The 11,526-nt window shown below is 39.1% G+C and overlaps 1 protein-coding gene across 3 annotated transcripts in view; it reads left to right on the top strand.

The window, feature by feature from the left end:
- LOC144957777 (N-acetyllactosaminide beta-1,6-N-acetylglucosaminyl-transferase-like) overlaps positions 1–11,526 on the top strand; it is a 114,446-nt gene that overhangs the window by 5,415 nt on the left and 97,505 nt on the right. For all 3 annotated transcript variants that reach the window (XM_078889193.1, XM_078889192.1, XM_078889194.1), the window contains exon 2: positions 5,749–7,492. In XM_078889193.1, the coding sequence (XP_078745319.1) occupies positions 6,667–7,492 (826 nt within the window). In that variant the 5' untranslated portion in view covers positions 5,749–6,666. The remainder of the gene's footprint in view (positions 1–5,748; positions 7,493–11,526) is intronic.

Here is an 11,526-nt window from a genome sequence, read left to right as displayed (position 1 = left end):
CAAGGTTACATTGAGATTTGTGCGTTTGTCCGTTATACTTCCGGATGGCATTGTTTTGTGCTTTTTCGCCAGGCGCATACTATTTATAGATAGATCGAAGCTGACGTCACCCAGGTCTTTGTTATTGTTTTTTTGCCATCCGTGTTTATGAGTAATGCTCACTGAACTGTATTAACCCGACTATAAACGTTCATGGTTACACACAGTTTGTGTGTTGGTTCGTTATACTTCCGGATGGCAATGTTATGAGCTTCTTAGCCAAGCGCATTTTATCTATAGACGTTTAAGGTTACACATAGTTTTGTGTGTTGGTTCGTTATACTTCCAGAATGTTGTGATTTTCTTAGCCAAGCTCACACTATCTATAGATAGAATGGTTGACGTCACTCGGGTCTTTGATATAGTATTTTGCCATCCTTGCTCATGAGTAATTCTCACTAAACTGTATTGACCAGACTATAAACGTTTAAGGTTACACACGTTTTGTGTGTTGGTCCGTTATAGATAGTATGCAGATGACGTCACTCAGGCCTTTGTTATTGTTTTTGCCATCCGCGTTTGTGAGTTGTCCTCACTAAACTGTATTAACCAGACTATAAAAGTTCATGGTTACACAGAGTTTGTGTGTTGGTCCGTTATACTTCCGGTTGGCAATGTTGTGAGCTTCTTAGCCAAGCGATCACTACCAAGAGATAGTATGCGCAGAGCTAAGACGCTCATAACATTGCCATCCGGAAGTATAACGGACCAACACACAAAACTGTGTGTAACCATGAACGTTTATAGTCAGGTTAATACAGTTCAGTGAGCATTACTCATAAACCCCCAAGGCAAAATACAAAAACAAAGACTAGAGTGACGTCATCTTCGAACTACCTATCGATGCACGGCCAAGAAACTCACACCATTGTCATTCGGAAGTATAACTGAACAAGACTCAAAGCTATGTGTCACATTGAACGTTTATAGCCTGGTTAATACAGTTAGTGGGAATCACTCATAAACATGGGTGGCAAAAAAAAAAAAAAACAATAACAAAGACCTGAGAGACGTCATCATCGTTCTCTCTATAGCATGGTTAATACTGTTTAGTGAGAATTACTCATAAACATGGATGACAAAAATAAAAAACAAAGACCTCAGAGACGTCATCTTCGTTCTATCTATTGGTTGTACAAGTGAATGCAAATCAATGTTAACTTTCTAAGTGGTCGTCCCGCGTATAGTGACGCAATTATATTATGTGGTTTTTGCACGGCCTAGTGAATTGTCATTAGTAGTACTCATGGAAACAAGTTATTTCATTGGTTGAACTATTGAATACAACTCACCATTTGTTTTCTTTTGTGGCAAAAGATTGGCATGTTGACGTCTTTTTTTTTGGTCAGTGCCAGGCCATACCTTTACGAAGGCCACGGTGTCAGGCCATGAGTTTACGAAGGCCACGGTGTCAGGCCATGAGTTTACGAAGGCCACGGTGTCAGGCCATGAGTTTACGAAGGCCACGGTGTCAGGCCATGAGTTTACGAAGGCCACGGTGTCAGGCCATGAGTTGACGAAGGCCACGGTGTCAGGCCATGAGTTGACGAAGGCCACGGTGTCAGGCCATGAGTTGACGAAGGCCACGGTGTCAGGCCATGAGTTGACGAAGGCCACGGTGTCAGGCCATGAGTTTACGAAGGCCACGGTCAGACCGTAGCCATCGTTAACTTTTTACCTGGCACAAGGACCGACGAGAACTGATATTTAGTCTTTGTCCAGACTTGTGTAGCGCCTAGTGAGTTGTCGTTAGTGATGATCAAAGAAACAAGTTATCCCATTGAACTATGGAATACTGTCATATAACGATGCTACTCCCTTATTTTATTAACGTTTTATTTTAGTAATACAAACATAAGATCGGAGTCAATCTCACTCCAGTTATATTGCGGTAGGCTTAGAAAAAAACAACAACTAATTTCTAATATTAGATTATCATTCCTTTAATAGCCTTCTCTTTTAATTCATTTCAAATTAGTGAATACTTTTCTTTCTCCCTTGTCACGTAGCCATAGGTAGTTTGCGCTTGGCTAAGAAGCTGACAACATTGTCATCAGGAGTATAACGGACCAACACACAAAACTATGTGTAATCTTGGACGCTTATAGTCTGTTTAATACAATTTAGTGAGAATTACTCATAAACGCGGATGACAAAAAGCAATAATACTGGACTTTGGGGAGCACTTCACTGTTTTGATTTCCGCCATCAAGGCGCCGGAGCTTCCTTGCAGCCAAATCGCTGTCAATGTTTTATCCATGCAGGATCCTGATGAGCAGGAATACGCTTCAACAGTCATCACGTCAATTCCCGCGTAATGACACGTGGTAACTTAGTAACAAATGTCAAATGCAGTCAAATGCATAGTTATTGTTTTGGGAGATGATATTTTTTTCCTTGTAAATCATTTCTCTGTTATGTATTATTATATTTGTTATCTTCAATGAATAATGTAAGCATTGAAGTGTATTCCTCTTTGTTGGATTTTGTGCTTGTGTCCGGATGAGACGTATAGGTGATCTCAAACTAAATACATTGGTGTCTCTTGGAATCTACATCTGATCCCTATTTGTTCCCATTTCCCCTTTGTCTTACTTTCTCTTGGGTGCTTTAATTGTAATTCTATAACTTTTTACCATCCCATTTTCTTCTTTTTTATTGGCACTGGTATAGATAGTTCGAAGATGACGTCACTCAAGCCTTTGTTTTTATATTTTGCCATCCGCGTTTGTGAGTTATTCTCACTGAACTGTATTAACCAGTCTATAAAAGTTCATGCTTACACAGAGTTTTGTGTATTGGTCCGTTACACTTCCGGATGGCAATGTTATGAGCTTCTCAGCCAAGCGCATACTATCTATAACCTAAGTGTGTTGCAAGGGCCGTAAAACCCTTAAAAACAAAAACAAACAAATACTGTTCAAATTCTTTCAAAAACTGTCTTGTCGCTGTTTTGTTTATATAAGATGGTGTTGGGCGATAATTAAGATCAAAGTTAAGTTTCATGTTTTTGTCTTTGAGTTGACACTCAATGGTTTCGAAGGTGTTAGTTGTTACTTTTATTTTCTGTCAGGCAATATTTTCCTTGTGAACTATCACTAACCCACCACCTTGTCGACTTTTCCGGCGTTTCTTGAGCTCATTGTACCCAGCAGGTTTTATTTTACCAATGATGTAATCACAATTTTCCTTGTTTAGCCATGTCTCTGTTATGAATAATATGTCATGGTCATTGTAAAAAAAAATAATAATAAAAAAAAGAATTGAGCTTTTAGATAGCGCAATATCCACTAAATGTGCTCAAAGCGCTTTACAAGGGGTCCCTGGTCAACAGCAACATTTAACATGTAGGACAGGACATGACGCCTGTTAATGGCCAGGTTCTCATTTTACACCTGAGTACGGTGAGAGAATGTGAGTAAAGAGCCTTTTCCAAGGACTCAACTATGCGCCGAGCGCGAGGCTCGAACCCAGGACTTTCCGATCCGAAAGCGAGTGTCATACCACTTGACTACATAGCCACAAAATGTGTTCATAAACTAAAGTTGTATTTTTATTACATACTGATCTTGAGTTAAATAAGCCACATATCATACGGTTTGGCACTTTCATTTTACTCTAAGTTATTCTCACATATTGACCCAGATTGTTGGTGGGAATCACAAGGCTGTGTGTTATCTCTCTAAAAACATTTCCCCCACAGGTTGTTTTATTTGATTTACATTTCTCAATTCGTGTCTGCTGTGTGAAATGCCAACAGTATCGGTGATTATATTTTGTTTGTTGGTTGTTTGAACACAGCCCCAGCTGCTTATTATTACACACTATTGATATTTCTAATGGTATCATTTCGTTATTTACTCCCATGTCAGCTTCAGTTGATCTTTGTCTTGGGATGAGTTCACTATGGTCGATACAAGGGGGTATCGTGGCTCAGGTGTACGATCTTTGCTTCGTACCCGAAAGGTACCGAGTTCGATCACCGGCCGCTGCACAATGTGGCCTTGAGCAAGTCATCTCTCCCTAGCTCAATTTGCGGCGCTGCACTGCGGCTGACGCCTGGGTTATTCCAGTCTTCCATTGGAATAGACCCTAGAGACCAATTTCCCAAATGGGATGAATAACGAGAATTTTTAAAAAAAATTTTTAAAGGGAATTTTATTTTAATTTTAATGTATTATTACAGTGTTGATATTTTGGGAAAGGCTATTTGTTTTGACACCGCCCTAAAGTGATTGATTTTAACACCTCACACAGTTTATTGTTGTCTAGTTCGAATGCCGATACACACACTTTGTTGCTATACCGTGCAAGCTATTGACATAGTGTATTTAAATAAAAACTATTATGCTATGGAATTGAGCCCCGTGTTATTCAATCAATATACAATGCGTACATCTCTGTAAATAAAATCAACAATTGTAGCAATTGTATATTTGATTAAAACTAGTCGAATAAACATGTGCTACGTTATACCGAAAACAACCGAAAACACCGGAAACGAGCGGAAACGACGAAACGACGACGGCTATGGAAAGTTGGCAGCAGTGGGAAGAGTACACCAGTGGGGAGTGAATCTGGGACTATGGGAGGAGGATACCAGAGGGAATTGAACTCGGGAATATGGGAGATGGATACCAGAGGGAAACGAGCGGAAATGAGCAAAAACGACCGGAAATAATTTTGATGCTATACGCTGAGGTAAAATGCTCAAAACATCCGCCATAAAGCACCAAAACGAAACCCGCCAAAACCCGACGAAACCGACCAAAGTTATGGAAAGTGGGCAGCAGTGGGGAGTGAACCATGGACTCAGAGAAGAGGATTTCAGAGGGAAATGAACCTGGGAATGTGGGAGACGGGTACGAATTGGAATTGAAGCCGGACATGGGAGGATGGCACCAGAGGAGAATGATCCTAAAACTATAGGAGGTGGGCACCAATGGGGAATAAACCTGGGGCGAGAGGTACCGACGGGAGGCAGATACCAGTGGAGAATGAAGCTGGGAATATTATAGGTAAACACCAATGTGGAGCAAACCCAGAAGGGTACTTCATTTTTCATAAAGCTACCGAAGATTGTGATTTAAAATTCCTACGAAAAGGGCCATTTCCACCTTTTTGTTTATATTCATTCTCACTGATAAAACTTAATCTTTATCCAAATCTCATATTTCTGCCTATAAATCAAGTGTTGACCTCGCATCCATATCTACAAAATACCGTTCGATGCGATAGGTCCAATTTTGACTTCAAATATCAATGATTTCTTAAAGATGATAAGTTCCTTAACCCTCTCCTCACAAGCCATTTTCAGGATTTTGCCCAAAATTTCACACCCAACTAACACAAAAATATATTTTTTATCACTCAAAGACAATAGCAGTAAGTTCTTGCGATAAATGATTTCATTAGCACACTGTTCATATTCTTTAAATTTTATGATGTACAAGAGAAATGTGAATAAGACAAATGTTGGTACAAAGGGTTAAACCCGAGACTTCAAAATATTCTACTGCATTTGTGACCTAATAGGTATGAAACTGTTAATTGCAAAAAGTTGTACAAGTGTGATTATTCAGTATCTACAAGAGACGTTGGACGCTTGAAAACAATCAGAAAACCAAAAATTATCGATATTAACAGAACAAAACAATTGACTCTTTAAATAAAAAAACCAACTCACCCATCTTTTTTTTCTTTCCGCAGTTACGGACGCTATATTGCTTTGTGTCATGACGTCACAACTAGACCTAAAATGCATCATGAACCAAAAGAATTACCTCCCTGAACAACACTTTGTGAACTGGTATGATGTCTAAATTTATCTAAAACATCGCAGTGAACGAAAAGGAGAAAGATAAGTCATTGTCGGGAGGAGACTGCCTCCCTTCCCCAAGGTTTTCCAAAATTCCAATCGCTAGTAGAGTATCCGTTCCCTCTTGTTAATCACCTATCGAAAGTTTAATAAGGAACAGACGAGTTTCCTCCTCCTTTTACGAATGGCGTTTATGTCATCATTCACAATACCTTGACTTCGTCGGCTTTTTTCTTCATGGATCTAGGTGGGACGTGAACTAGATCTGCAGCGTTCCTTTCCATCCTTCTCGTCAACGTGCCACCAAAAATCAACTTCAAAAATGACTTCCAGCTTATTTTGCCATCCAATCTCCAATTCCTGGGAATGACACAATGAGAATAAACCTGACATGAACCAAGAAAAGTGTTTTGATAACATAAGACCAGACAAGACTGTTACAAATCGAGATCTTTCCAATGCTTTCGTAGAGGCTGGAACCGTGCTACATCTTGCACTATGTAGTAGTAATTTAAAATTTAAATTTGTCATTGCTCCAATTCAATTATCCATGATATTCCTCAACAGACATACATGGCCCAAAAGTGTCTCAAGCATTGTTAAGCTCTAAACATTTTAAAAATGGAAAATACAATGAACAATAAATGATCAACAAAAGAAATAGATAAATGTTGGTGTTTATATAACTGAAAAATAGCTCAAGCCTTGTTTTATTCCATCCGTTCTTTCAGATAAGAATATAGAAATGTTAGAAAGAAAATAAAATTTGCAAAGAAGTAGAGCAAGCAAAAACCCTGAACAAAATCATCATGCATAATTTATTCACACGCAACATACGGAAGGTTATTTTCCTTACATTCGTCTCCCTTTCCATTTCTATCACGATCAATGTATATATCTCCTTTTTACTCTGGTGTCAGAACGGGTCGACCAACTGTTACTCGGATTTCGTATGGGTCACTTCCACTAGCAAAGATGCCATCGAAAGCAACAGCAGCATCAACGGTATCAATAGTAGCGTTAACCGCATCAACAGCAATGCCATTCGCAGTAGAAGTATCGCCTTTGCCGGAAAAAATAGTCTCGCGTCTCAACAATTTGCTCTCCGAAAATGGTTGCAAAGCAACGTAATTTATCACGACAACTACAATAACGTTGTATCACTGAAAACATCTCCTAAAAATCAAAGTGTTGCTGCATCGACCGATTCATCGTCATCATCAGAACTAAACATGTCTTCATCTCGTCTAGAATCCAAATTAACGATAAAACTCATCAACGATTACCATTCAAAGACGGTTGAGCATCGTCGTCGTTTTAACTGCCCGGCTCTGATAAATGGCTCCCAAGTTGAAATTCAAAAAGTTTTGAACTACCACGAAACTCACCGTCCGGCAAACGGTTTTCCAGCTACGGATCCATCCATGGCGCGAAGGATGCTTCAGGATTGCACAGAATTCCGAAAGATTCGTGGATATCACACGGACTCCACGACGATACCGGAAGAGGAAGCGTCATATCCCATCGCTTACGTCATCCTTGCCCACCGGGACTTCGATCATTTGGAACGTTTATTACATACCCTCTACCGCCCTCAGCACGTCTTCTGTATCCATCTAGACCAAAAGGTCCAAGGTAAGTGATGGTTTTATTTATTTATCATTTTACAAAAAAAGTTGTTTTCACTTAAGAGACGGTGGAGTAAAATATCATACACATGGCCCTTTGTGTATTCTTCGTAAAGACACTTTACACAAATTATCTCATCCTACTCATGTGTAAAATGAATACTTGACGGGTAACAGCCTTGTCTCTGCCGAAAAAAAGGTAATTCAAAAACGCCCATGGGCGTGATGTCTCGTCCTAAGTTTTAAATATTGCTGTTGGCTTCAGCACTCTTGTAAAGGGCTATGAGCATGTTTAGTGGATACCACGCTGCATAACAGGTCATGTTTAAAAGAAAGAATAACCCCACTGTTCTGCTATCTTCATTTTCTTTGTCATATATTTTTTAAAATCCAAAAATGGGCAGGCACGGCCTATATTCCCTCCTCTCGCTCCCTCTCCCCCTCTCTCCCTCCTCCATCCTCTCTCTCTCTCTCTCTCTCTCTCTCTCTCTCTCTCTCTCTCTCTCTCTCTCTCTTGGCGGTATTAAATACCTTAATTGATACTGACCTCACGCTCCATGCAAGACTTGTTAATTATGCACCATCATGTAGCGTTTTAATTTTGTATTTTTAGATGCGCTAGCAATATCATTTCACACAGTATTATCTTGTAGTCTCAGTAATAAAAAAATCGATATCAACTTTTCGATACAATAGGGTTCAATAGTCGTGACGACACTTCCCTCGTAATGACCCATAGTAACTGGTTCTAAACTATCGGCACAATGGCGGATGCCATTATCTCCATCATCGTCATCAGGGAATACTTCTCAGAAGAGCATCACAGTGTATCCAGAGGAGTACAAAGTACTAGCCAGCATGAAGAATAAAAGAACTGATTTTCTTTGTTTAGAACCAAGCTGCTGGTTCCTGGGTGGACGTGACATCAGACTATTGAATCATTTTATGGGAACGTCATAATATTTGTTGTTACAGATGAGAGCGTTGCATCTTTTCGCTTATAAGTTTGAACTCAACGTTAAACTATTTTATTCTTTCCACAAGGTAATTTTAGTAAGTAATTTAACAATTTGAAAAATAATACATGTTCGACCTGTTTGTATGTATATATATATATATATATATATATATATATATATATATATATATATATATATATATATGTGTGTGTGTGTGTGTGTGTGTGTGCGCGCGTGTGCGTGTGCGTATACATATATAAGTATGTATCTACGTGTTTGTGCTCGCGAGTGTTTGCACGAGTTTGTTTGTGCTCACGGATGTATGTTTTTGTGTTACGTGAATGTAAAAAATGCATAGGGATGTAGTCCGATTGAAGCTTGCTGAGAATTGTGTGATTCTGTCATAGTCGATGAGTATATCTGCTCTCTCCATCCATGTTGTTAATTGTTTCCATTGGTCACGGTCCTGGGCCAGAGTTCTGAGGCTGTCAAGATCTTGTTGTGACTTTAGTACGGAGGGCACCCCAGTATTTCTTAGTTCTTCAGGGATTAATTCGGCGTCATCCGAATCCAGACATCTCTGACACGTAGAGAGATCCTGGTTCAGGGTAGCTACTAGGGGTGTAGAGAGATCCTGGTTCAGGGTAGCTACTAGGGGTGTAGAGAGATCCTGGTTCAGGGTAGCTACTAGGGGTGTAGAGAGATCCTGGTTCAGGGTAGCTACTAGGGGTGTAGAGAGATCCTGGTTCAGGGTAGCTACTAGGGGTGTAGAGAGATCCTGGTTCAGGGTAGCTACTAGGGGTGTAGAGAATGCTATACTGCCGTACTCTGGAATAACCCATATTTAAAAATTTGGCCAGAAAATTCGCCCTTCAAATATCGATCGATTTAAATGACCCTCATCTTGGCAAAAACAAAAACAAAAATACGCTCTCAAACCTGGGACTTCTCGAAGTGGTCTAGTGGTATAACACTCGCCTTCGGATTGCAAGGTCCTGGGTTTGAGTCCCGCTCTGAGTGGCCCGTAGTTGGGTCTTTGGAAAAGGCTATTTACTCATATTTTCTCACCGTACTCAGGTGTTGTTTGAATCCCTGGCCGTTAACAGCGTTGACTAGTCGGGAAAATTGTAATATCGCCTAACAGGCGTCATGTCTCGTCCTACGTGTTAAGTGTTGCTGTTGGCTAGGGATGCCTTATAAAGCGCTTTGAACGCGTTTAGTGGATAAGCTCAAGGTTTTTGTTTTTATTATGTTTTTTCAACTGTGACTGATAATCAAATGAAAATTAAGGGATGTTATTCATACACGACTACTGCAGTTGTCTATTACAACCAAGTTGATTCCCTTACATAATACCGTCGTTACTGATGATAGTATTATATTCAAACAACGAGATGTTCTTTCTGTGCGTCTATCTTGGTTTAACGCGATTTATTAACGTCAAAGCTGTTTCGATTAATACCTGTGCGGCTATGTGGTCTAGTGGTATGACACTCGCTTTCGGATCTGAAGGTCCTTGGTTCGAGCGCATAGTTGAGTCCTTGGAAAAGACTATTTATTCACATTCTCTCACCGTACTCAAGTGTAAAATGAGTATCTGGGTGTTAACAGCGTTGTCTCTGTCCGAAAAAATTTGCAACATCGCCTAACAGGCGTCATGTCCCGTCCTAAATGAAAAATGTTGCTGTTGGCCAGGATCCCTTGAAAAGCGGTTAGAGGGTTTTGAAGCCGAAACGTTCAGTGTTTTGTATTTTGTTCTTTTAGAGAGTGTTTAATTGATTTTTTGTATAATAGATTTGACAGCCCACAAGCACTAGCAGCTTAGTATTCATAACATTATCACCCTTTGAGGCGATCAGTCACAATTTTTAAAAAATCTTGTTTGAATGAGAGAGAGAGAGAGAGAGAGAGAGAGAGAGAGAGAGAGAGAGAGAGAGAGAGAGAGAGATGGATTGATAGGTTGATAGATATATAGATAGATATATAGGTAGGTAGGTCGCTACGTAGGTAGATAAATAGGTAGATAGATAGATAGGTAGGTAAATAGATAGGTAGATAGGTATGTGACAGGTAGGTAGGTAGATGAACTGATAGATAGATGGGTAGGTAGGTAGGTAGATAGATAGATAGATAGATAGATAGATGGGTAAGTAGGTAGATAGATAGAAAGTTAGATAGATATAATAATATATATATATATATATATATATATATATATATATATATATATATAATAGATAGATAGATAGATAGATAGATAGATAGATAGATAGATAGATAGATAGACTCAAAACCTTCTTCAGCCAACTACAACCCCCCCCCCCCCAAATAAATAAATAAAACAGCAAACAAACAAACAATAAACACATAAATACATTAGCTACTTAAACATCATAAAAACGACAGAGAAATATTTAGCACACCATTTTAAGTTATGTATGGTAAATGTTTTCGTTGTTGGTTGAAGAAGGATTTTGAGCCTGAACCGTTCTGTGTTTGATATTTTGTTCTTTTTTTCCCAATGAAACTGTTATTTTCATTTTTGTTTATTGGTCTTACAGCCCACAGCTGCTGAGCTAGTAGCAGATTAGTACCATGTAGCTTGGTGAACAGCTTTGCTGCTCTGATAACAGAACGCAATTGGGTTTGTTTGAACATGAATGAATGAATAAATGAATAAATGTATACATTATTTATTGTCGGTAAAATACATTGTAACAATGACAACATAATATAAAAATAATAATTTGAAAAAAAATGATTTCTTAATAAAATCTGATTTATAATCAGGAAGCCCTTTAAGGCTTTTCACCGACATAAGAATTAAAAGAAAATACTTTGTGCATACATTAACCACTATATATTATGCATAAAAATGGACATGTTTAAATATGAATAACAAATATATTTAGAGGAACCGAGCACAGATCTGCACCAATCTGAGAATAGGGAATGAGATTAGCGGAAGAGTAGCGTCCTTTGATTGGACGTCACCCATAGTCTGTGACGTCACCGGCGGAAAAGTTATTAGAGAGAGACCGTCATGTTGGTTGTGCGCATGCGTCTCTCGTCCTCGTGTTTA

This window comes from Berghia stephanieae, chromosome 12, assembly GCF_034508935.2.
Source record: "Berghia stephanieae isolate SIO BIC M18660-M18661 chromosome 12, UCSD_Bste_1.3, whole genome shotgun sequence".
NCBI lineage: Eukaryota > Metazoa > Mollusca > Gastropoda > Nudibranchia > Aeolidiidae > Berghia > Berghia stephanieae.
The sequence above is the reverse complement of the archived record's forward strand: the minus strand, read 5'-3'. Positions and strand labels throughout refer to the sequence as shown.